This window comes from Amaranthus tricolor, chromosome 4 (assembly GCF_026212465.1).
Source record: "Amaranthus tricolor cultivar Red isolate AtriRed21 chromosome 4, ASM2621246v1, whole genome shotgun sequence".
Taxonomy (NCBI): domain Eukaryota; kingdom Viridiplantae; phylum Streptophyta; class Magnoliopsida; order Caryophyllales; family Amaranthaceae; genus Amaranthus; species Amaranthus tricolor.
In genome coordinates, this window is record NC_080050.1 from 11195093 (window position 1) to 11220976 (window position 25884).

Here is a 25884-nt window from a genome sequence, read left to right on the forward strand (position 1 = left end):
AGTAAAAACTCTTACATAATGTATTAATAACCAAAACTTACAAAATAATACTCAGAATTAAATGAGTAACCAAAATTTTATCTAGATTAATTTTACATTTACATTGATAATTATGATAAAGAAAATTGTATTTAGTATGTCATAAATAAAGTGTTTGTGTATGGACATATCATATGTTCATTTCATAGAAAGAGTTTGATATAATGTTTGAGCACTAATTTAACCTCTATTTAGTAAATCTTAAATTAATATGTTAACAAAAAATTTCATTTTAAACATATTACTTTTTATTCGAAATAATAATTTTAACGACTAAAATAAGTTCATACTACTAATAATCTTTTAGTTAATAAAATTCAGTTATGATCATTGTAGTTTAGAAAAGTAAAAAATTATATACAATAAAATATGTTCTACACTTCATTTTATTCTTTTATTTGTCTAATTTCTCATTTAATCAAAAAATAAAATAGTTATATATAACCAAATATAACCTCATTTGACTATGTATTAATTTATAGATGTAAATTAAATATAAATCAAAAAATAAAAAATGAATAATTTAATACTTCATCCCTTAATTATCGTGGATACTAGATACAAGTAGCTTGATATTGATGAATAGTATGAACTATGAAATGACAAAAAAAAATTAAGAGGTGCGTTATGAATAGAATTGCATTAATATATAATGAATTAATTATGAATCTAATCTAATCTATTTAATACAAACAATTGCACAAGTCCTATCACGTCACAATTATTATGGATAGATTTATTGTTTACATTTTTGTCCAATGAACTTTTAATACCAAGAATCAAAGTAATTAGAAATCCTCAAGGGAAGGTCACAAATCATCTAGTTGAACTCTCATCAAGCCCTAAAGGAGGCAAAAAGAGGGTAAAAAACTAACTACAATCTATACACAATCAGTCTTTACATGATACAAATCCTTCTGTGAGACATTCTTAGCGTAACACGCTTTCTATATATGGATTAAATAGTCCAACTTATACAATTATCAAAAAATGTGTTTGTTATGATAACTTTTATTTATTTATTTATTTATCGTAAAATTACTTTTATACCCCATTGACTTTCAATTTTGTTGACCTTGACCCTTTGATGACCTTCACTTACGGTTAAAGGTCTTTTACGACTTTTCATTTACTTTGCTTGACCACCAAGAAAGTAACCTCCTGAAACCCTAAAATAACCACCCACTACACGTGTTACACACCATTTTCCTCCATAATCTCCATGTTACCCATGACCCCCCACTATAAGCCATCCCATGATCCCTCCATCAACTACTATAAATTTATAGCTTTATACTTCCTCCGTTCTTTTTTGTCGTTCTTCTTGTTTAATTTTTGTATAGTTTTTCAAAATAAATTTTATACCTCCATATCTCTAAATACACGATAAAAAATTATAAAAAAATACATAAAAAAAAGTTTATATTAAGACGAATCTAACTAGATCTATATATATATATATATATATATATATATATGTATATAATTCTTTAAATATGTCTCAAAGACATTAATTACATTTTTTCCTCTATAAGGTGAAATATTCCAAATAAAAAAAACATTAGAAAATAGAGAGAGTATTTAAGAAATTTTATATATTTTTTTTTGTTGAGTTTTTGCAACAAGGGGAAGGTGTATGTTAGATCGGAATATTTGTTTTGGAAATGCAAAAGTAACCCCTCTTTAGTTCAACAGGAATAAATAGAAGTACTCGTATATCTTTCTGGTAAACCTCCGACTTAAATCTCAACTGAAAAACCATGGCAACTCAAAAGGAAACAAAACTCGACTTATTTCTCCAATGGCTTCAGGTAATATCCCTTTTGTATATCTCGTTGTCTCTCTCCAATTATCACCATCTTCATTTCTATTTGTAATTTGAAACAACTAATAAACCTCATAATTTGAAACAACCAAGGTAAATAGAGTGGAGCTGCGTGGTTGTGAGATTAAATATTGCGATTCCAATAAAGGCTTTGGTCTGTTTTCCACCTCCACTGCTTCTGATGGTCAGTTATCCCATATCTGGGCAGTTTTTATTTTTTTGTTTTGTCACTTAAAAAGGTAATTTTTTGATGATCAAGTTGAATAAAAAACAAACATTCCATTACCCCAAATCCCCAATGCCATTAAGTGGGTCCCATTTAGACTGAGATTTGGGAGGATTGGATGTACACAAAAGAAATTGTTTCCAATTGATCTTTGGTAGCAAAGGTCATGATTTTTGAATTAGAATATTCTAAGTTTCACAATCAAGGTTGGTGTTCGGAGTTTAGGAAATTTGACTATTTTATGTGATTGTGATGTATTGGCTTTGATTTATCGTCAGAAGTGTTGCTGGTTGTGCCACTGAATCTGGCTATAACTCCAATGAGAGTTTTGGATGATCCTTTGATGGGACCCATATGTAGAGCTAAGCTCAAAGAAGGTGAAGTGGATGATAGGTTCTTGATAATACTATTCCTGATTCTGGAGCGCCTACGTAGTAAATCTTTGTGGAAACCGTATGCTTAAGCCTTGCTGTTATTGGAATTTTCCCTTTGGTTTACCTGATTCTTTGTTGACTTTTATGGACACTTGATAATTTACAGGTACCTTGATATGATTCCTCGTTCCTTTGGAAGCCCACTTTGGTTCACTGATAGTGAGTTCCATGAATTGAAGGGAACTACTATTTACCAGGCCACCATATTGCAAGTAAGAAAATATGGCTGTTAATTGAAGTGTATATGCATTGAATTTTGATCAGACATTCCTGTTGTGATTCAAGTGAACTTTCTTTAACCAGTATTTGTGGTTATATATGATCCTCATTCAAATTGAGTAACCATGTACTGCGCAGACATCAACTCTGCCTCCTTGTATATGTTTTCTTGCATTCTTATGTATATGTTCCGTTTTTAATCATATCTTGCATTTGACTCTTCGCAATTTCATTGGGTAAGAGAGCACTTGGTCTTTGTCTCAATGTTTTCATAAGATTCTTCAAGTCTTTAAATTTGTTGTGTTTTTCTTTTCTATGAACTTTTTAATTATGATATGAGGATCATGGATTTATGGTGACTGATCTTTGTCACAACAAACCTAGAAGATCTTCTTTTGCAATCTCTATATAAGATAGGTAACTTGTTTGGTAGTTCTTACCGCCCGTTTGGTAATCGGTACTAAATTGTGGGAATGGTAATGAAAAGTTAGTGTAATTTTGGTAGAAATATTTGTTGACAAGTTTAATGGTCATTGTCACACTCCAACAATCTCATTTTCTTCACAAAATTCATTCCAATGCATTACCATTTAAACATATGGTATTAGGTGGTAATGAAAAATTGTGAAGAAAAGAACGTTTTTATGATCGAACTTTCATTACCATGGAAATGACTTGACACATATCTTGAAAAATTACACTACAAATCATTCCCATTTCCACCATTTGGTGTCGATTACCAAACGGGCCATTAAGGTATTTAAAACAGGATTTTGTTTGAAACAAAGTTTATTATTGTTGTTGTGAAGATAGGATGTTCAAAAGATATGAATCTTTTGAGTTTCTGCACTGATAACGGCTGTTTTCACTGGGTTTGGGATTTTAAAGCATAGCACATAAATTTGGCTGACTCTAGCATTTTTAACTAAAGGTTAATCATGTGCACATTTTTTAATTTAGTTAGGGTTTCTGTTCTTCACAACTTTGTTATATCTTTACTGGATATTTATGAGACTTGTATTGCAGAAGAAGAGTTTGCATGATGTTTTTGAGGATAAGGTGAAAGATCTGGTGAAGCAACTCCTAATTCTTGATGGAGAACCAGAAAGGTCAGTGTTGCAGGTTTTATAAGTTGTGTACAATTTATATCTTAATCATAATAGGGCTTCTATTGCCAAAGCAATGCTTTTTTCTCTAGCTAAACTAGGAGACACTGCAGTAGTCCGTAGGCGTGCCTTGCATGATTTTAGGTACTATTGTATACGAATAAAATTTTCAACAAAAATTAGTGGAATTTTACAATGGAATGTTCCTAAAAGAATCCCTCTCCATAAAGATTGATAAGTATGGCTTGGTATATTCCAGAATAAATTTCATATTTGTGATTATGATCCTTTGTGTAAACTTATGAGTACGAATTACTTTGGGTTCATCAAAGTGTTTTTTTTTATCATACATTTGGTATCATGTAAATACGTAAAAGGGAGGGCGGAATATATTTGATTTTTGATAACAAGTTACGAGTGTTTGAGCGAAGCTATGCAGTTGTTAGATAATGTTTGGACTTAATTAGCAACATAATTATTGTTAGATATTATGTCATATATGAATGAGAATATAATTGCAGAAAGGAGACTGCTTGACTTATTTATGGTCCTTACTCCTTTGTAAAATGAAGCTTCGTGATGTTGGAACTCTCGACAGTTTATGTCAAGCTAATATTCTGATGATTGTTTGTTATGCCAGATCAACACAAGTTGTTATTGTCTTTTGTATATAAATAGGAATTAGTTACAACTAGAGATAAGTAGATATAAGCCTGCATTCATTTCTTTCAATGTAACACACATAATAGATAATACTCTCTCTTTCTTTTGTTTTCTGTTCTTTCTGTTCTTTCTTTTCTCTTCTTCCATATTTATGCTTTTTTCTCTTCTTTCAATGGAGGATGGCAAATTTTATCATGGTATCAGAGCGGGATTATGATCCTCTCAATTAAACGCTGCTCATTCTTTTTATTTTTCTCTGTTCACGTTTCATAAAAAGAAAATCACGAAAAAAATCGATTTGCTGTTTTTTTTTGTTTCACAAATCTGATTTCATTATTCTATACACATTAATCTTCATCATTTTTCCTATTCATTGATATAAATTTCAACTCAAATTGTTGAATTTAATTTTAAAGTTTTTTTTACAAGGTTTTCCATTTTTTATTTCATCTCAATTCTCCGATTCCATGCAAGATTGATTTTGCTCTTGGAACTCTCGACAATTTATGTCAAGCTAATATTCTGATGATTGTTTGTTATGCCAGATCAGCACAAGTTGTTATTTTCTTTTGTATATAAATAGGAATTAGTTACAACTAGAGATACATAGATATAAGATTGTATTCATTTCTTTCAATGTAACACACATAATAGATAATACTCTCTCTTTCTTTTGATTTCTGTTCTTTCTCTTCTTTCTTTTCTTTTCTTCCATATTTATGCTTCTTTCTCTTCTTTCAATGGAGGATGGCAGATTTTATCAATGTTGCTTACTCGTAATTTTTGCTCTATCTAATCGCTAAGCTGACTTCTTGTTTGGAAACTTGATGTCTATTAAGTATCGACTATCGACTAATTATTTGCTTTTTGGATGAGTATCTTGTACAAAATTAATATTTTTCCGTGCTTCATGCCTTGTAATTACGTTGGTGTATTATGGGTATTGTCTTTTAAGTCATATTAGCTTGTAAATAGCTTCTCAAATGTGTGTGTGTTTTTTTTTTCTGCATGTATTTCCAGTGAGGTAGCTTTTGAAGACTTTCTGTGGTAAGTAAAAATGAGTCTTTTCTTTATTAAAAGTAATACTCTGTAATGTTTCAACGCTGACTTTAGCTTTTTATTTCTTTCCATAGTTAGTATTCTAAGCTGTTTAATGTCCCGCTGTAAATATATAATTGAAAATATATGTAGTTAATTACTTATGGATCACTCACGCAGGGCTAATTCTGTCTTTTGGACTCGTGCTTTGAATATTCCTCTTCCTCGAACTTTTGTATTCCCTGAAGGTGAACAAGGGAGCAGTGATCACTTGTCTAATTTGAGCTGTTGAATTCTTTCCCCCATGGTTGAAGTTGTGTAATTAACATTTTTCAGAATGCGAGAAACCTAACGTTAGCAGCGCTGTTAATGGGGTCTTGAACTTTGTCGAAGCAGAGACTCTGTGGGTTGAGGGGCTTGTTCCAGGAATTGATTTCTGCAACCATGGTAGGTTTTTGTTGCAGTCTTTCTTCTTTGCTCTCCCTATTAAATAATCCATTTTGGTCCATCCACTAAATAGGGAGTTATTTTCATTCATTTTCTTGGGTTGCCTTTGTACCTTCAGTATATGATTGAAGATATTTGTTGACTACTAGAAAGGGATAGTGAGTAGATATTTGCTTCATTCTAATTATACTATGCTATAAGTCATTAATAAAGACTGCTGTATCCTATTAGATGATCTTGGTTCATTTATCCTAGACTCGATTTTTGGTAATAAATATGATGATAAATTAATATCGGATTATGAAAACCATTTTATGTTTTCCTTCATTTCTTCTCTATCTTGTATGATGTTAACATTATTGGATAGAGGTTCTACACTCCTACCTGAGCAAGTGAGCATCATCACTGTTTTGATACTAACTTGTCCTACCTTATGGCAGTTAGCCTGTAAATAATGTTTCAGATCTTCTTTGATAAATAAATTCACAGACTATGGAAGATACAAAGCATTTCCTGTTGATGTTAATGACTATCTACCTGCTTTTGTGCGGGTGCAGAATGGATTATTTTTTGCTAGACCGTAGGTGTTTGGTGAACATTCTTATGAGAGGAGCCAGAAATACCTATACGTGTAGTTAAATTAAGTGGCTTAAAAAGAGAAAGTCTACGTTAGGTGTTATGTAAAATTGATGCATAAATGGATGGTTGTGGTTGCATTTTACACTGACAAGGTTTCTGTTTTTCAGCTTTAAAGGCTGCAGCAACATGGGAAGTTGATAGCACTGGCTCGGCAACTGGAGTCCCCTTTTCTATGTATCTTCAGTCTGGTAGAGTATATTGATTGTTTTTTTTATTGACCTCATGACTATGCGCTTCTGTCATGCTTTGCATTTATTTTGTTTGTACTCTGATGGTTCCTCATTTCCTTTTTCACATGCAAAGTGAATCAGGGTCCTCCAGGAATTGAGAAAGAGGTAACGATCAGCTATGGTAACAAAGGGAATGAGGTAATTCTTGTAATATATGTACTCTTTTCTCATGTTTGCACTAAATATGGAATCTTGCTAAAGAAAGCATCTTTTTACTGGAGATCTTTACTACTGTGATATCAGTATTCAGTATGTTGAAAGTGTCCCCGACTCCCCCTTGGTCATCTAGGAAAACTAGGGTTGCTATGTTTTCCATGGCAGTTTGGTGTGTGTTCAACAGTGAGGTGATTGCTATTTTCTGATTTGCAATTGGTGCAGGAGCTGCTTTATCTCTATGGATTTGTCATTGAAGACAATCCGGATGATTTTCTGATGGTAAAACTTGTCTGGTTTTCTATATTGTAATGTTTGTTACTGAGTTATAATATTACCACTATTTATAACTATTCTAAACACCTTTGACATATTGATACGAATTGGGATAGATAAATAAAACACAACCACTTTTGAATTTGACATCAATGGCAGTGGCATTAACCCAAATTGACGTTCATTTCGAATCTCAATAAGAAAACTCATTCATGTTAGGTTAAACACACCCTTGAACTCATCTTTCAAAAATAAACTGTCTCATAATAATCACTACCCTAATGCTTCATATAACTAGACTGTAAAAGTTCTAGACCATATAATCATACGCAACATTGACTTCACTTTTGGATATGGATGGTTCTAGAATCATATCACTCTTTCCATCTTGAAAAGATTCTTCCTGAATATTATAAAATTTTAATAGTGTAATCTCAATAACAAATACAATATAAAAACTTATTGCTTTGTATTGGAACAAGCCACCAAATACGCAATTCTTTTCTTTCTCTTTCTTTTGCTTCTTAAACAAAAGAAAGGATCTCATTTAAATTCTTACCCTCGAAAACGAAACAACTTTTTTCCATGTCTATCCTTTATTCTCATATGTCATCTTGAGCACCAATTTCATCTTGTGTAGCACTAGTAAAAGTTGCAGTAGTAGTAGAATTAACAGTATAAGTAGTAGTAGCAGGCAGAGGAAGAGATGCAAACATATGCACTTTTCTATCAACTATTACTCTTATTCACCATTTCCATTTTTTTCTCCCCTCGCTTTAACCCACAGTATCCCAAGAGCCATAGTTTTGTGTAGGTGCAACATGACAAAAGTCCTACAATCAAAAAAGAACTAATGGTAAATGTAACCACAAGTTGATGAGTCACCTTGACAACTTCATATGAAGGCTAGACTCTTCTAGAGATTCCATTCCAAGTGTCTCCACCAAACAATTAGAATCAATAGTAGCACTTGAATTATCATCAATGGTTAAACTGCTACTTAGGTAATGTATTTGACATCTCTAATGAAATTTTCAATGAATATGATGGTGCGTCCACATCTCCATGGTCTTGCTTGTAAGACTTATATATAACTTTGTAACTTATTTTTTATGAACATGAAGTATCATAAGTACTCAAGAGTAACTCCGAGTAAGGTGGTAACTAAGTTAATTTTTGAATTTCAAAGTAAGCATTTGCAACTGTTTGGTTTTGGCCAATTCCAACAAGGCAACAACAATATAAAAATTTAACAAACATTACCGCCTTAATAATTACTAACTAAATATGAGGCACTTGCTCAAATCTTGGCAACAAGTTGGTTAATTAAAGCAGTTGATGATAAGTTCAATTGGAGCAAGAAGATCAAAGCATACTCACGTGAGTTGTGACTTGTGAACAAAAATAAGACTCTAATCTCAAGATCTCAACTAAAATGCCTTTGTCGTGTCATAAAAGTATCCAGATGTATATCTTCTAAACTCGACCAACACGATTTGCAAATCAAAACATCATTTTCCATTAGAAATTCACATGCATACGATCTATTATCGTAACCAAATTTCAGAAACAATGGAAAAATGTTTCAATTTTATGGAGAGCAAAAAATGTATTGGGGGGGCTTTGTTTTTGTTTTTAATTATATTTTCACTAAGAAAGTCATGTGATTTCTAGAAGGATTTACTAACCTAAGCTTTCTATACCACTTGATAGCAATCGGCAATCGGGATGGATGAATCACACCAGAAAACGTAATTTTAAATAATAATATCTCGCTCATAAATCATAATAACTACAATACTAATGTTTTGTAAATTATGTAGCTAATTAAGATTTTATAATATTTTGATGTCAAAATAAAATTGATAAACTAATGGATAGTTAATAACCCAAAAGAGACTGAGGCACCAACGAATGGTCATATTTGGAACCTTGTGAGGCCCAATTATTAGCTAAAATAAGGCCAAATAATCATACATGTTGACCTCACTTTTGGATTTGGGCAACTTTGGAACTGTATCTCATGCAATCAAGAAGTTACATACTGCTCTTGAAGAATTAAGACAGTTAAGTTTAGGGTTTATGAATACTGTTTTTATTGATTTTCATTGTTTACAGATTCAATATTTATACAAGGATTAGGTCCTAATTTAGGAAGGAAACTAAGCTTGGAGAAACAGTAATTTCCCTAATTACAATGATCTAAATAAACCAACTAAATATCTTTAGAATAACTTGATTATTCCTACACTCCCCCTCAAGTTAGGTGATGGGATTCCCAATGCCTAACTTGGATAAAGTAGTTTCGAAGACTTCAGTTGAAACACCTTTCGTGAGAATATCCGCTAACTGATCTTCTGATTTTACATGTGGAATACTGATGATCTGCTTCTCCAATTTTTCCTTTATGAAATGTCTATCAATCTCTACATGTTTCGTTCGATCATGCTGGACAGGATTCTCTGAGATATTGATAGCTGCTTTGTTGTCACAAAATAACTTGCATGCTTCTGTTGATGGAAAGCCAAGTTCATGTAAGAGCTTTCTTAGCCATAGTATCTCTGTTATTCCTTTTGCTACTCCCCTAAACTCTGCTTCTGCACTTGATAGTGCTACCACCTTTTGTTTCTTACTTCTCCAAGTAACCAAGTTTCCCCCTACAAGAGTGAAGTATCCTGATGTAGATTTTCTACTATCTCGATCGCCTGCCCAATCTGCATCTGTATAGGCTACAAGGTCGAGATGCCCATTTTTCTTAAAGAAGACTCCTCTATTGCTCGTACCTTTTAAGTACCTCAAGATTCTTAGAACAGCTTCCATATGTGAGATCTGTGGTAAGTGCATGAATCGACTTACAACTCCAACTGCATATGATATGTCGGGTCTGGTGTGGGATAGGTAGATAAGTTTTCCTACCAGTTTCTGGTATTTCTCTTTGTCAGCGGGTTCTTTTCCGGGTGTTGTTTGGAGCTTATGATTGGTGACTATTGGTGTTTCAGCTGATTTACAGTTAAGCATACCTACCTCTGCTAACAGATCCAGGACATACTTCTTTTGATTGATGAAGATTCCCCTTTTTGATCGAAAAACTTCAATCTCCAGAAAGTATTTTAAGTTTCCTAGATCTTTCATTTCGAACTCCATGAATAATTTTCCCTTAAGTTCCTTTATTTCTTTCTCATCATTTCCAGTTATCACCATATCATCCACATAAATGATTAAACATGTAATCTGACCATCCCTTTTCTTTAAAAACAGAGTATGATCAGACTGGCTCTGTATATACCCAAATTCCTTCATTGCTGTGGTAAACCTCCCGAACCAAGCTCTCGGCGACTGTTTCAAGCCATACAACGCCCTGTTAAGTTTACATCATTCTCTTGGAGCAAAATCATTTGAGAAACCGGGTGGAGCATGCATATACACCTCTTCTTCAATCTTGCCATGTAGAAATGCATTTTTTACATCAAACTGATAGAGGGGCCATTCTTTGTTGGCAGCTATGGAGAATATGACCCTAATGGTGTCTATCTTGGCAACTGGGGAAAAAGTCTCAGAGTAATCAATCCCGTAGGTCTGTGTATACCCCTTTGCCACAAGCCGTGCTTTGTATCTGTCAATAGTTCCATCTGCAAGATATTTAATTGTAAAGACCCATTTGCAGCCTACTGGTTTTTTCTTCTCAGGTAGAATACACTTGTCCCATGTGTTATTTCTCTTCAATGCTGAGATCTCATCCTCCATTGCTTCTTTCCACCTTGGGTTTTGGAGAGCCTCTTCAGTGCTCCGAGGAAGAGAACTTGAGTATAGACTAGTTTGGAATGCAATAGCTGTCTGTGCCAAGTTACTCGTCTCTCGGTTAATAGGATACCGGGATCTCTGAGATTCAAACCCTGGATCATACCGTCTTGGGGGAACACCTCTTTTGCTTCTTGGAGGTAATTCGTATCTGCATGAAGAATCAACAATACTAGATATATCATTATTAGTTTGAGGTTCTGGTTCAGATAATACCTCTTGGGTCTCCGAAACAACTTCTTGATCACTGGATGCCTCAGACAAGGTGGAGTCGGCGGTCTGAGGAGAAAGTAAAACTATGTTTTCCGTAGCAATATCTGTGGGATTACCTACTTGCTCTTTGTGGTTCAGATCATTAGTTACAGAATATACGAGCCAGCTTAAGTCATCATCTGTAGTCTCCCCCTGAGGACGAAGCTGGGAGTAAAAATAAGAGTGCTCGAAGAAGTCACAATCCATTGTAGTATACATTTTGTTTTGAGTTGGGTCAAAGCAGCGATATCCCTTTTGGTTAGTACCATAGCCCACAAAGATACACTTAACAGCTCGGGGTTCAAGTTTATGCCGAACAGGTTTTGGCAAGTGAACAAACACAACACACCCAAAGATTCGGGGGGGTAAGGAGTGGAAAGAAGGAACAATGTTGTAGGAATAAAGGACTTCAAGGGGAGATTTGAACTGAAGGGCTTTGGAGGGTAATCTGTTTGTGAGGTAGGTGGCAGAGGCAATGGCTTCAGGCCAAAAGTAAGATGGGACATGGGCTTCAAACATAAGAGCACGGCCTATTTCTAGGAGAGTGCGATTCTTTCTTTCAGCTATGCCATTTTGTTGTGGGGTGTGGGGGCAAGAGGTTTGGTGAATGAGGCCATGGGTAGTGAAGAATGTTTCCATATGTTGGTTCATGTATTCCCCCCCATTGTCGGATCGAAGTATCTGAGGTTTGGCTTTAAATTGGGTGACAATCATGTTGTAAAATTTGACAAAAACATCAAACACCTCAGACTTGTGTTTCAAGAAGTATATCCAGCACATTCTAGAACAATCATCAATAAAGGAGACAAAGTATGAATAACTCTGTTTATTAAATTCAGGAGCAGGGCCCCAAACATCAGAATGTATTAACATAAACGGTTCACTGCTATGATTGGAACTAGGAAAGTAGGAATGTTTGTGACTTTTCGCAAGAATACAAGCTTCACAATCTAAGACTACAGTACTTTTAACTAATGACGGAAAAAGATGTTTCAGATACCCTAGTGATGGATGTCCGAGACGTCTGTGCCATGTCCATAACTGATGATCTGTGAACCCTTGAGCAAGCAAAGTGTGACCCTTTTGAATCGCCTCGTCCACATAGTATAGACCATCGCGTTCAGTACCATGACCAATAATCTTCCCTGTCTGAGCATCCTGCACAACACAACCAGAAGAAGACATAAGCACAGTACAGTTTAATTCCCGAGTCAATTGACTAATAGATAATAACTTGTGAGATAGGCTAGGAATTAAAAGACAATTGTTAATTTTGAGAGAGGGAGAAATAGTAACGGGCCCAGCTTGGTCAACACTCACGCACTCCCCATTAGCAGTTTGAATGTAGGTTCGGGTTTTTGGATGGGTAGATAAAAGGTCACGGGGGTCAAAGGTCATAGTATCAGTGGCCCCGCAATCAAATATCCATGGGGATGATGGGCAAGGTTTGCATATTAGACCAAGTTTATTATAAGTGGGTTTGTGAGTAATGGGCCGGTGGGGTTTAATGGGCTTAGGGTTTTTAAAAGATGAGGCTATAAAAGAGTGGGAGTGGTGCCCTTTCCCTTCCCCACTTGCTTCCAGATCCTTCCCTTTCCCCCTTTCTCTCTCTTCTGATACGTCTTTTTGTGCTTTCTGTTTCGTTTCACCTTCAACACCATTTATGTCTTCCTTTGCTTCTGTGTGAGTGGTTGGTTTGTTGGTGGGAGAAGAAGTGCAGGTGGCCAAGTGAGCCTTGCCGCCGGTTCGTGACGGAGCCTTGGTGGCGGCTTTCCGCTGTCGGTGTTCCTCCCACCATTCCGGGAAGCCAATGATTTTGAAGCATCCTTCCTTTGTATGATGGCTCCCTCCACAGTGACTACATCTCAGGTGAGTTCTATCCTCCATATTACGCCGGAATGAGATATCCGACCGGTGTTTAACGGCCAACCCACTCCCTATCTCTGAGGGAATTTTTCCCGGTGATGAAGCGTGACTCATAATCCCACGCCTTGAGATTTCTCGTCTGATTGTAGCATAGGCCACTTCCACTGTTGGAAGTGGATCTTGATGTAGCAGGTCACGTTTTTCTTTGTCAAAAGTGTCATGAATTCCGGCCAAGAATTGAAATAGCCGTTGCTTTTGAATAAAGGTGTTAAAGATTGTTATATCCTCTGCATGTATCATGGGATTTGGTTGTCTTCGATCTATTTCTTTCCGGATAGTGTTAAGTTTCCCATAAAAGACCTCTAAAGGGTCTTGATTTTGCTTCAAATTATTTGCTTGAGAACTCAGATCGAAGATCTGGAGTTCGTCCCTTCCACTGCTTAATAGGACCTCGATCCCTCTCCATAAATCTTTTGCAATAGTGTAGTCTAAGAATTGGTTTATAAGGTCTGTACTGATATTCGAAATAATCCAAGACAAGACTATCGAATCTTTTTGTTTCCATGCTCTGTAATTTGGATCTGAGATGCTAGGAGGATCGTCGATGATGTGATTGAGACGTCCCCTGCATTCTAAAGCTATTTGCATCATTTTGCACCAAGTAGTATAATTTTGATAATCTAGTTTTTCGGCCAATTTCAGGTCAAGGGATATGGTTTCAAGGTTTGTGTTTAGTTTATTCATTTGTTGAAACAGTTTGAACATTTGTTCCATCTGTTCCATGGTTACGAGTTGGTTTGGGTTGGTTTCTGCCATTGTAGGTATGTGTTTAGGGTAGATGATGATAGCCAATGGTGTTGTCGGTCCCGGAAAACACCTTTGGCTCTGATACCATGAAGAATTAAGACAGTTAAGTTTAGGGTTTATGAATACTGTTTTTATTGATTTTCATTGTTTACAGATTCAATATTTATACAAGGATTAGGTCCTAATTTAGGAAGGAAACTAAGCTTGGAGAAACAGTAATTTCCCTAATTACAATGATCTAAATAAACCAACTAAATATCTTTAGAATAACTTGATTATTCCTACAGCTCTCACTAAAACATTTTGCCAAAAATTATAGCTATATGTTTGCTGTATTTAGCATAAGATACACTTGTAAGTGGATCATGAGAAGAATATAGTGATTAACGGAATGCACATACAGGTGCATTATCCAGCAGACGCTGTGCAAAGTGTTCCATTTTCAGACTCTAAAACTCAACTTCTTCAAGCACAGGTCAAAAATTTGTTGCTTCTACACCATATTGCCTCTTGTTAATCTTTTGATGCTTCATGTTACATTAACCTATGCTAACTAATGTGTATGGGCTTCACTATTCATGCTTTGATTTCACAGAAGGCGGAATTAAGGTGTCTGTTACCGAAACACTTGCTAGATCGTGGTTTTTTCCCTTCCTTATCCTCTGGAAGCAAGAAGATTGACGAACGCGCCTCAAATAAGATCCCCAATTACAGTTGGAGTGGCCAGCGGAAGATTCCTTCATATGTGGATAAACTTGTTTTTCCAGAGGAGTTTTTGACTTCCTTGCGGACTATAGCTATGCAGGAGAATGAGCTTTTCAAAGTGAAATCATTACTTGAAGAGGTTCATTGTTACAAAAACTCTTTTTTTTTGTTCATTTATTGTCTTATTTTCTTCAATCACATTGACATTGTTTTATTGTTTGACAATTCTGTTGATTTTATGATTACTAATCTTTTCTTATTGTGTTACAGGAGCCTTCATGGTGACTGTGATTTGTCAATGTTTCCTGTTGTTAAAATATCCCGCCCTTTGTTTCTTTAATTTGCTTTTGGAATTTTCCTGTTAATGTTTCCATAGATCTCTTGATATGAGCTTGCAGTATTTAGCATTCAGTATTACGGGTCTGGTTACTCCTCTGTGTATGTATACATATATTTGCACTTTTGACATCTACTAATAATAGATTTTTCTAGACCCAGCGTTATGTCCTGTCGAATGAAAAATGTCCTTATAAAATATTCAGCATAAGTACTGTTTAATGAATCTCAGTTAGTCTGCTTGTGTAAGTTACTTTCGTGATTCAAATTTATACTTATACTGAATATCCATGGATTGATTCCAATAAGTATTCCATTATGTATATAGCTTGTAGGGAATGAAGGAGAGAGGGAACTGTCAGATGATGAGGTTCGAGCAGCTGTATGGGAGGCATGTGGTGACGCTGGAGCTTTCCAGCTTCTTGTTGATATGCTTAATACAAAGTAAGTTCGCATAGTTTCCTTGATCCTGGACTGTTTTGACCCTTAATTCATGCTTATTTTGATTGTGTTTTTGAATCTCATTTGTAGTTTATATGAAACCGATTAAAAGAATTTCTCTCTTGACCCCTTCTCCTTGGACATACCGCAGAAGTTCATTCATTTCTTCATGCTAATCCCTGCCTGATATTGTACAAAACTGTCTTCTTATCATCGACTAAGTGATATATGTTAGACAGTCTTTAGAAATTCTCAAAGAATCATTCGCGTTTTGATGAAAAGCTGTACATTCAAGTGCTCTTTTATTTTAATTTTGAGGTGATCAAGGACAATAAGAAATTTCTGATATGTTCTCGAATATCTGGTTATACTAGGTTGATAGATCTCGAAGAGGGCTCTGGCACCGAAGAATCAGACTCTGAGCTACTTAACAAGACTTACGTTCGAGATGGCCCTGCTCTCCCCATTAGGTATAGCCCTCTGGTTTGTTCTCATCATAGTTTAAATTATACATTTTTAGAAAAATAGAACGTTTTGCAGAATGTCTCTTATTTCGATGGGGCCAAAGATCATAATTCTTAGGTTTTGTCTTATAATGAACTGTATAAAATGATTCATTAAATCATCGGCATATCTTATTTATGTTAGTTGCAGATGATGTTTTCTACTAAAGATTAATTGAAAACAACCTTTTTGTTTTTTGAAATAAAGATAAGGTTGGGTACATCTAATTTCTCTAAACCCCATTGGTGGGAGCCTTTGATGACATTGGGGGTAATAAAATAGGCGATAATTCTGCTTTTTTTTCCGGCTATTGTAGTGCGGACAAAGAAGATTCTAGTGTTGGTGAGGCGATAAGCAAAAATAGGTGGGCGAGTATAGTATATCGACGAGGACAAAAGCAACTAGCTCGTTTGTTTCTACGAGAAGCCGAACAAGCTTTGCAATTATGCTTGGCAGAGGAGTGCTAGAACTTCTCTATATCTATACTTGTGCATCCCTTTTCGTCCAGTAAGTTTCCCGGTTTCTCATTGAGTGCTACAAGGTCATAGTTATTCGATGTATGTATATTTCCTATGTGCGTAGGGCATATTTGGCGTCCTAGTTTAAATAGTTATAAAGTGATTTAATGAGACTAAAACTCTAATTTAGAAAAAAAAATATCATTATTCGATTAAATAACAGTTAAGTAGTATTTAGTGGTACAAGCTTGTAACCTTTTTAAAATTAAAATTATCATTTAAAGATTTTCTCGATAAATTACTTTTTAACAACTAATATAAGAGCTACTTTTATTGAACAATAATAATTTACACAACTAATGTGACAGTTACTTTTTTTATATTTATCATTGTACAACTACAACCACACACAATCAACGAAAATTTGAAACAAATAAGTAATTTTAACAAAAAAAAAAAAGCTTCGGGTAAACTTAATTCTAAAAATAACGTTTATTTTTGGAATTAAGTTTATTCAAAGCTTATTTTTTTTATTTTTTTTGTTAAAAATACTTATTTGTTTCAAATTTTCCACAATCAACAACGCATTATTTAGATTACTTCATAGCTATCTTGTGATGAACAAGCCATTAATAATCTAATCAAGAATTAGATCATTTACTTGCATCCTTATGTTGAAACAAAACCTCTTTTCACCTGAAACAAAACCTCAAGTATGAGTCCAAAGATGTGTTTTTGGAGATAAAACAAAAGTCGAGGTAAATTATTCGAAAATAAATCAATCTCACAAATGTTATATGCTTTTATAAATAGGAAAACTTGAAGAGATTATAAGCACCGTAAATGAGATTATAAGTCTTAACAATCTACTACAATATTCTAGAAATTGAACTTACATTAAAATAAATAACTTGAAATAAAAACTAACCCAATACTGATGATGAATTTAGACAATACTGTCTTCGGAAATTTGATATCAAATCAAGACACTATTAAGTTAAACTAGTTTTTCTAAAAGCGTTATTCTGCCTACTTGGTGCTTAGGCTTAAGAACTTGGAATATATGTTTGCGACACAACGGTTTGCTATCAATTATAAGCACTATATAATTGATTAGTGTGAAGATTAAGAGATTATATAGAATAACTTAAGAATTAAAGTGATGAGAGTTTGCTAAGATTCTTTCATTTTTAAGAACTTGTGGCCAATAAAAATTTGAGGGCAAGGAAGCATCTGGGACAACAAAATTAGGAGAGCCAAATCTGTTCTAAGGACCTCCTTATATAGGAGGAGTAAACATTCTACTTGCTCATGATCTCCACTTCTCACATGTCACCACGTGACTGATTAGGAAAGTTACTTGAGGTTAGAAACCCTAACCACCAAAAAACCAAACGAAAAAGCTACCTATCACATTTTAGAGTCCAAAACCGAAACGGTTTTCATTTGGGCCAACCTAAAGCCGAGTCGACTTTAGAATATGGAACAAACGAGTTTTCAAGAGGAACAAGACAATTTGCTTTTCCTTGGAAACCCCTAAAGCCGAGTCGTCATTAGTTGCTCAAATATTGGTTCCAGCGAAAAGTCGAATTGGATATTAAAGTTGTTTGGCAAATGGTTGTTGGTTGTTGTTTTTTTAGTTGTCAGCTGGAAATGTTGGAGGTGTTTGACAATTGGTTGTTGGCTGTTGGCGTTTTTAATTGGCTTGTTTGACCAGCTGAAAATATTGGCTGTTTTTGTTGGCTTTTAAGCTAGCGGAAAAAGCCATCTGTTTATAGAGATATTTGATAATTTTAGATATTGGCTATTGGTTGTTTATTAGAAAAAAAGAGTCAATAAGCCAAAAGCCAACTGAAAAATCTAATTGAACTAGCTTTTGATTTTGACTTGAAAGTGAGCTTTTCATCCGACTTAAAGGCCATTTACCAAACACTTTTTTGACTATTTGACCAAACAACAAGCAAAAGCCAAAAGCCAAAAGCCACCTAAAGCCATGAACAAACACCTAACATACTTTAATTACACCTGTATACTCTAAATCATTCAACTACAAATACAGTATAGCTACAGAATTGTATCTCCATCTCCATAAACTAGGGAATGACTATTAGAAAATTTACTTTCAGATAAGAAAATTTATAAACCTTTATATTGATTAAATCTGAGCTTATTTAAACATAGGGCAAGTTTTAATCTATTCCAGTCACTACTTACAGATTTAATATTGTACAAAGCTTTGTTGGTTCCAAGTTCTAAATATCCCGCCGCTTATAAAAACTATTGAGCATAGAGTTCATCCTCAGATGCTGATTTGTTATCATACTATTTCCTCTGATTCTTTTTAAATTTCCATTTAATTACTATTCATCAGTCACTCTTAATTTATATTTTCTTGAACTAAAACATATTCAATTGAAATTTTATTTAATTCGTTTTAATAGAAGATTTATTGATATCTAATTTTTATAATTATTAATTACAATTATCGTTAGTAAGTATTAAATTAGTATATTGACAAACGTTTGAAATGAAGCTGAGAAAATAATATATTTCTAAAACTATGATCATAGGAGTTCATCCCAAGTTGCTAGTTTGTCATTATATCAGTAAATGGCTTATAAAAACTATGATCAAACTATGATCTGAGTTCATTGGTTGCTGATACTCGTTAAAAGTGTTTTTATGAACATCAAAGTGGAATAATTATAATTAATATGCAGCTGAATTAGTTATGACATAATTGCATGTTTTATGGTTCCTCTAACCCAGCTACATTCCTAAGACTCCATCCAATAGCATAAGCAACAGCAGCAGCAATGGCACCATTGGAAATGGTCATAAGAGCCGATAGAGCATAACTCCCACCCGAGATCTTTGCCTTAGCAAGGCCCAGAAGAGCCAGGGCCAACACTGACAGGATGCATGCTCCCAAGAATTTGATTTTGTCATCATCGGTGAAAGGAATGAGGATGATAAAGGACAAAAGTGGAGCACATCCAAACAGTAAGAAAGAAGTGAAGGTGACTAAGCCACTCTTCCATGGTTTGTCTTCTTTATCTGGTGGTAATAACCCCTTTTGTCCCATCATTTTCTCTTCTACCATTATGTCTTTGTACTTTGAGAATATGTCCACCACCTAATCATATAAAACCCAATACCCAATTGTTAGAAAACTTTTACCTCATATAATGTAATTGAACACTTTTTTGTAACTTATAAGTTCGGGACATGGTGATATGGCCTTATTTATAGTCCCTTGGCCCTAAAGATATGTTTCATTGTAAATTCCACATTTTTATTCATATGAATTTATAATAATCAATTAGAATCATGTCTATCTTCGATAGAGGGAGTATATTTTTATATTATAGTAACGACCTATTTGATGAGTGGTACTAAATTTTTTTTTACAAATTTTCATTACTACTAATACCACCTCTTCTAATGGTAATACATTGAAATGAATTCTATGTAGAAAATAAGATGGTTAAGTTAGACAAGTATGACCATCAACGTAGTTAAGAGATTTTTCATCAGTTAAGCCTAATGTTGTAGATTTTTATAATATAATGTTTGGATAGCAAATTAGCATTAAAAAAAAAGGAAAGAGAGCTGAAGGGAAAGGGGTAGGAGGGAGATCGTTCCACTTTAGGGAAGATCATATTTCTAACAAAATTAATCCATGTTTTCCTCCAAACCCCTCCTTTTTTTTTATTATTCAAACAACTTTCCTAACATAGTGTAATGGATACGATCTACATTACCTACAAGGAGAATTAATTCTCGTTTTTCCTTGCTCTTAGGAAATCTGTAAGAAATCTCTAGCCTATCCCGAATAAAAGAATGTTAGAAAAGGGTAAGAAATGTTAGGATTACCGTGGTAGCATCATTAGGATCCATCCCAAGCTCTCGATATCGTTGGATCAAGTTCCGAATCTGTGAATCTGGAAGATGATCAACTTCCCATTGAGTAACATCTCTTTCTTTGAAAGCCATTTCTTTTTCAGTAGAGCTACTCAAAAAATCACCAAAGCCCATGGAAATACCATCAGCCACAAGATTAGCAAAACCCAAAACAAGTACATCAACAGAAGTCATTCTATCACCACTACCTATGATAGAACAGATAAGTGAAAAGCAGGTAACAATAGCATCCAACCCTCCATACACAACACTCTTTGCATTCTCTCCCTTCCATGATGGGCTTTTGGGTTTGGGCCTTATTTGGGCTCCTTGCCCTTCTTCTAACACATCATTTTCATCATCATCATCATCAGCTGGTCTTCTTCTGAACATTGGGTTGTTTTCTTCCTTAATTTCGGGGTTTAATAAGCTGGTTTTGTCAATACTTGTATAGGTAGAGATTATATTATTGCTGTTGTGTCTATTGTTTCCGGACATCTTTTATGTATATGGATATGGATATGAAATATGGATGGAGATTGATGTTTGGTTTTGGAATTTATTTAGTGCTTTTATAAAACAACTATTCTCATAAAAAATCGTCTTTTAATGAAATTATCTTAAATAATAAATCATCAATAATTCTTACTTGAGACGACCTTTTTAAAGACAGTTCATATAAACCCAGCCTATTATGTTAATTTAAAAAAAAACTGACACGCGCGTGTAAGTGTAATGTGAAAAGTTACATAATATATTTGGGGTTATAACATAATATATTTTGTGTTATACCAACATATATTTGAGGTTTATAACATAATTTATTTTGGATTATAACATAATATATTTGAAGTTATAATAATATATATATATTTGAGATTATAACATAATATATATGCGGTTATAACAATATATATTTGTGGTTATAACATAATATATTTGGGATTATATCATAATATATTTAGAGTTCTAACAATGTATATTTGAAGTAGTAATATATATATATATATATATATATATATATATATATATATATATATATATATATATATATATATATATATATATATATATATATATATATATATTGTTATAGCTTTAATTATATCATGTTATAACTCCAAATATATTATGCTACTTTTCACATTATAATTACACGCACACGTCAGTTTTTTTTAAAATTAATATAATAGGTGGGGCTTTTGAGAACCGTCTTTACAAAAGACGGTTTCTTAAAAAAGAGGCTGACAAACTATCTAAAAAACATTTATGTTCTTATAATATGCATGTAATGACCTATTTAACCTATAAATAAGTTGTTATTTCGGTGAAACCTACGTCTCATACATTTTATAAAAATGGTGTAAAAATTAAAATAAGGGTGGAAAGTGAATAATTAATTGCATAAATAGGTGTCACCATGCATGTAATCATGTATGGATACGTGTCTTCAATCCTCCCTTAATTATTGTTTCAACACTAAATTTGTTACCGCTCCTCCCTTCCCTTTATTTTTAATTGGGAGGTGGTTAGAAAATCCATCTAGAAAAGTTGGACGAAGAATTAATATTTATTGGACGGGAATTAAATGTTTGTTATAAAAATAAAAAATAAAAATTTTAATCATTAGAAACTGACTTAAACTAATCTTATTACAAAAATAAAAATAAAAAAATGACTTTTAACCATTAAACGACTGATTTTTAACTCTTTTTCACCTTTTTTATAATTTAATTGACAATTAATACGATTACTTTTTGTAATCTAATAAAAAGATTTTATTTCATTTTATAGCAAAATAAAATTTAAAAAGACAAATGAGTAATTGTAATTAGACTAATTTTTAAATTGAACTATTTAATAATAGTGAAAATATAAGTAAAATTAATAAATTAAGCTGAATAGAGTTAGACTGAAAATTTATTGAACATTCAATTGAACATAACTTGTACATAAAAAATGTAGTCTCTAGTCTCCACCTTGAAGCAAAAATTGTTGGTTTAGAACTTCTTTGAAGTCTAGGAAGTATTGGTTGGATCCAGGGGCGAAGGGAGAGCGGCCAGGGGATGCCCGGTCCTACTTAAAGTAGGTGTTTTAGTATGAGTATTCAATTTTTTGCTTTTTCAAGATAATAAGTAGGTATTTTTAAGTATTTATAGTAGGATTTTGTAGTATCAAAGTAAAAGTTTTAAGATTCAAAAGTAGGCGTTTTGATATATTAAAAATACTTTAATTAAGATAAATAACTATGTGTTTTAAAATAAAAGGTTGAATTGTACTGTATTATACTGTCTTTGTTTCTTTTTAACCGTCCCATTTGCTTTTTGATGAGTACTATTCTTTAACTGCTTTTAATTTGTAATTTATTCGTAATCTATAAATTAAAATATAGTCAAATAGGATTTTGTTTGATTCATCTCAATATAAGGTGTATTAATATTTATTCTTTATAATTTTTTATCACGCACAATTATTAGAAATGATTTTGGTTGCCTTTCATTTTATGATTTTGAGAATAAATACACCAAATAATCTAGAGTTTTAGGTAACTAAATAACTACAAGCTAATTACCAAAATATAAAAGATTTATAAGATATACAAAATATTCTATTCTAATACACCTCCGCAGTCGAATCGACAGGTTGGCGAACGCTGAGACTGGATCGAAAATCATCAAAGAGTAATACCCCGATTAGCACAAAATTGATGAAACATCGTATTGTCAAATTCACCCCATGATCACATTGAAAAGATTTAATTTGAAGTTCAAATTGAGCGTTGACAAAAGCGATGAACTTCACAAAAATATCATAAACTTGAGATTTGCGAAACAATGGAAGAGTTCACAAAACATTAGTATAGTTATCAAGAAAAAGAATATAGTATTTGTATCTCGAAGGACTAGAAACAGGAGATGTCCATATAAATCATTATAAATAATATCAAAAGGCTTAGTATTCATAGACATAGAATTGATAAAAGGCAATCGAATATGTTTACCCAAATGACAAGAGTCAAAAACAAAAGATGAATCTTTATTACATTTAATTAAGCTAGAAGAATACAAGGAATCCAAAATTGCATTTCTCGGATGACCTAAACGAGAATGTCAAATACTAGTAGAAAAGGTAGAAAAAGCCGTCGATATGGATGAAGAAGTAGAAGCTCCATGTGTTGATGGGAAAGGATAAAGATCACCCGTGCTATTAGACCTCAGAACGATGTTCCCCGTGGCTAAGTCCTTCAAATAAAATCCAAAAGGATCAAATCCAACGAAAACCATATTATCATGAGTAAATTAACAAACAAAAATTAAGTTTTTAATAAGTTTATAGGCATGTAAGAAATTTTGAGGGTGAGGGATTTTTGTAAGGAAGGAAAAGAAATTTGCCCGTGACCGTGAACTGGAATCATATTACCATTATCAACAATAATCGCATTATTAAATGATGCTTTAAAGGAAAATATTGCATTAAACTACCTTGAGATTGAGTCATGTGAGAAGTGGCACCGGTATCCATGTAAAATTGCTCATCCGGAGAGGACAAAGAAAGAGTGTGCAAGGCTTGATCGATGTCCGTAGAAAATAGCCCATTGAAGAATTAGAGCTGGTGCAATAGTTGAAAATTTGAAATCTATAAGTGGAAAAATCAAAAAAATGAATCAAATAATCCAAGTTTCAAAAATATTCCAAAAGTAAGCGTGAAAATCCCAAACCTGAGGTTTGGAGCTGTTCGCAGTTACTAACTACGAATTGCTATGCTGCACAAAAACGCGAATCAACTTCCTTTTTTCCCATTTTCCGCTATTTCTCAAAACTCTACCTTCACACTCGACATTCTCCCTCTAAAACCATAGATTCAATCCATCAATTCTTGCATTCCTCTTTCAATTTGGCACTTCAAAATTAGTCTGGGATACTCTAGCTTGCTCAAAGGTAAACTTGTTTGTGTTTTTTTGGTGTATATGTAGTTTTTTAGGGTTATAATCAAATTTACTTATTTTTCAAATGTAAATACTAGTTGTTAAATCAAGACTTTTCTTAATTATCCATAAGTATTGGAGGTAATTTTTAATTGTTTTTATAGCTTTATGTTGTTTTTTGAAGTAATGTTGTTGAATTAGTTGAATTCAATGTTGATAATATTATTAGAAATGTTGATGTTGATGTTGGTATTAGAAATATTATTTATGTACTTATGAATTTATTTATTATTTGGATTTTATGTGTATTATATATATATATGAACTTAGTTACATTATGGATTTTAATAATTTTTAGACCAAAAAAGATTATAATCAAATGAATATAATGTACTTGTATAGGCATGAAGTTGATGATGATGTTGGTTTTCTTTGTATTAATGTAGAAAATGGCATCGTTTTGCGTGACTATAGTATGTTTTTGGAATGCTTGATTTGAGAAAGTAGTGGTAAAGTTCTTTATGTTGGGGGAAGACGTAAGTTGTTTGCATGCAATTCGAACATGGATTTGAACCACTTTAAACGTTTTATATGTTTTAAGATTGGATTGGACCCTATTAGAAGTACCATAAATATAAGCTTTAAATATGACATGAGTGGAGAATTGCTTCCCTTTCCTGTTGAGGATGATGAGGCTATAGATGCTATGTGGGAGTATTCAAAGTCCACCCAAATTCCCTCTTTGGATTTATACGTAGAAGAAGTACCATTAGGGAATGTAGTTGCTTCTAATCCTACTCCTACCCCTATGCCTATTTTAACTCAGGAAACTGTAAATCCCGTCATTTCTTCCACATCTTGTACTTTTTCTCAACCCCTACGAATCAAGTTCCAATTAATTCAATGGTTAACTTAGGAGAAACTATTGAGATGGGACCTTGGGATGATGGAAATGAGAGTAATGAGCTCATTGACGATCCTTCTAAGGACGATGTGGATATCGATGAGGATGCGCTAGCAAATGACATGACCCTAGGCAACAGTCCTATAATCATTCCTCATACACCTTTTGCCCTATGTCCACCTTTAGATGAGTATGAGGAGGACAACTCATGGAGGATTTTATGCCAATGATCGATAAGAGGTCATGGCCGCAATACACGAGATCCATGCTATACCTCGTTGCATACGACAGAGTTGATCGTGCCATTATCACAGCACTGGTTGAGAGATGGCGTCAGGAGACGCATATATTTCATCTCCCTCTAGGTGAGGCTACCATCACACTACTTGATGTAGCCTTACTAACGCGGCTTCCCATCGAGGGACTTGCCGTGTGTACAGCCGAACGCCATCTATCAGGCTGGCGTGACATGGTGCATCACATATTGGGAGAGCGCCCTCCACCGGAAGTGATCAGGGGGAGCGATTTGCGCTGCACGTGGTTAGTTCAGACCTTCTCGTATCTCCCCGAAGATGCTGATGAAGGCACCATTTCGAGGTACGCCAAGGCGTACCTCTTATACTTGATAGGAGCTGTGTTGTTTGCCGATAAAACAAACAACCAAATACAGCTCCTTTACTTAATTTTACT

At 33.8% G+C, this 25884-nt stretch overlaps 2 protein-coding genes across 5 annotated transcripts; one reads left to right on the top strand and one right to left on the bottom strand.

The window, feature by feature from the left end:
- Positions 1-1658: 1658 nt before the first annotated feature.
- LOC130809921 (ribulose-1,5 bisphosphate carboxylase/oxygenase large subunit N-methyltransferase, chloroplastic) lies at positions 1659-19793 on the top strand. 4 transcript variants are annotated; one of them, XM_057675782.1, is made up of 17 exons: positions 1659-1850; positions 1958-2048; positions 2372-2543; positions 2631-2736; positions 3770-3852; positions 5533-5559; positions 5731-5798; positions 5887-5997; positions 6744-6824; positions 6940-7004; positions 7245-7301; positions 14422-14493; positions 14614-14862; positions 15388-15503; positions 15875-15970; positions 16321-16511; positions 19232-19793. In XM_057675782.1, the coding sequence occupies exons 1-16, from the start codon at positions 1800-1802 to the stop codon at positions 16469-16471; spliced, it is 1596 nt and encodes a 531-aa protein (XP_057531765.1). In that variant the 5' UTR covers positions 1659-1799; the 3' UTR covers positions 16472-16511; positions 19232-19793. The 4 variants fall into 4 exon arrangements, with proteins under 4 accessions (XP_057531765.1, XP_057531766.1, XP_057531764.1 ...); XM_057675781.1 differs by having other exon boundaries at positions 1660-1850; positions 2369-2543; XM_057675783.1 differs by lacking the exon at positions 5533-5559 and having other exon boundaries at positions 2369-2543; positions 19232-19373.
- On the bottom strand, positions 18680-20993 carry LOC130809922 (vacuolar iron transporter 1-like). The gene is made up of 2 exons (XM_057675785.1): positions 20339-20993; positions 18680-19598 (listed from the first exon to the last, which is right to left on the bottom strand). The coding sequence occupies exons 1-2, from the start codon at positions 20861-20863 to the stop codon at positions 19212-19214; spliced, it is 912 nt and encodes a 303-aa protein (XP_057531768.1). The 5' UTR covers positions 20864-20993; the 3' UTR covers positions 18680-19211.
- Between the last annotated feature and the right edge of the window lie 4891 nt (positions 20994-25884).

Excerpts from the sequence above, each read along its gene's own strand:
- LOC130809921 (XM_057675781.1), top strand. The coding sequence starts at position 1,800 with ATGGCAACTCAAAAGGAAACAAAACTCGACTTATTTCTCCAATGGCTT. Across the intron at positions 7,005-7,244 it reads ATGGTAACAAAGGGAATGAG|GAGCTGCTTTATCTCTATGG; the intron begins GTAATTCTTGTA and ends CAATTGGTGCAG. Across the intron at positions 14,863-15,387 it reads TGAAATCATTACTTGAAGAG|CTTGTAGGGAATGAAGGAGA; the intron begins GTTCATTGTTAC and ends TTATGTATATAG.
- LOC130809922 (XM_057675785.1), bottom strand. The coding sequence starts at position 20,863 with ATGTCCGGAAACAATAGACACAACAGCAATAATATAATCTCTACCTAT. Across the intron at positions 19,599-20,338 it reads ATCCTAATGATGCTACCACG|GTGGTGGACATATTCTCAAA; the intron begins GTAATCCTAACA and ends TTATATGATTAG.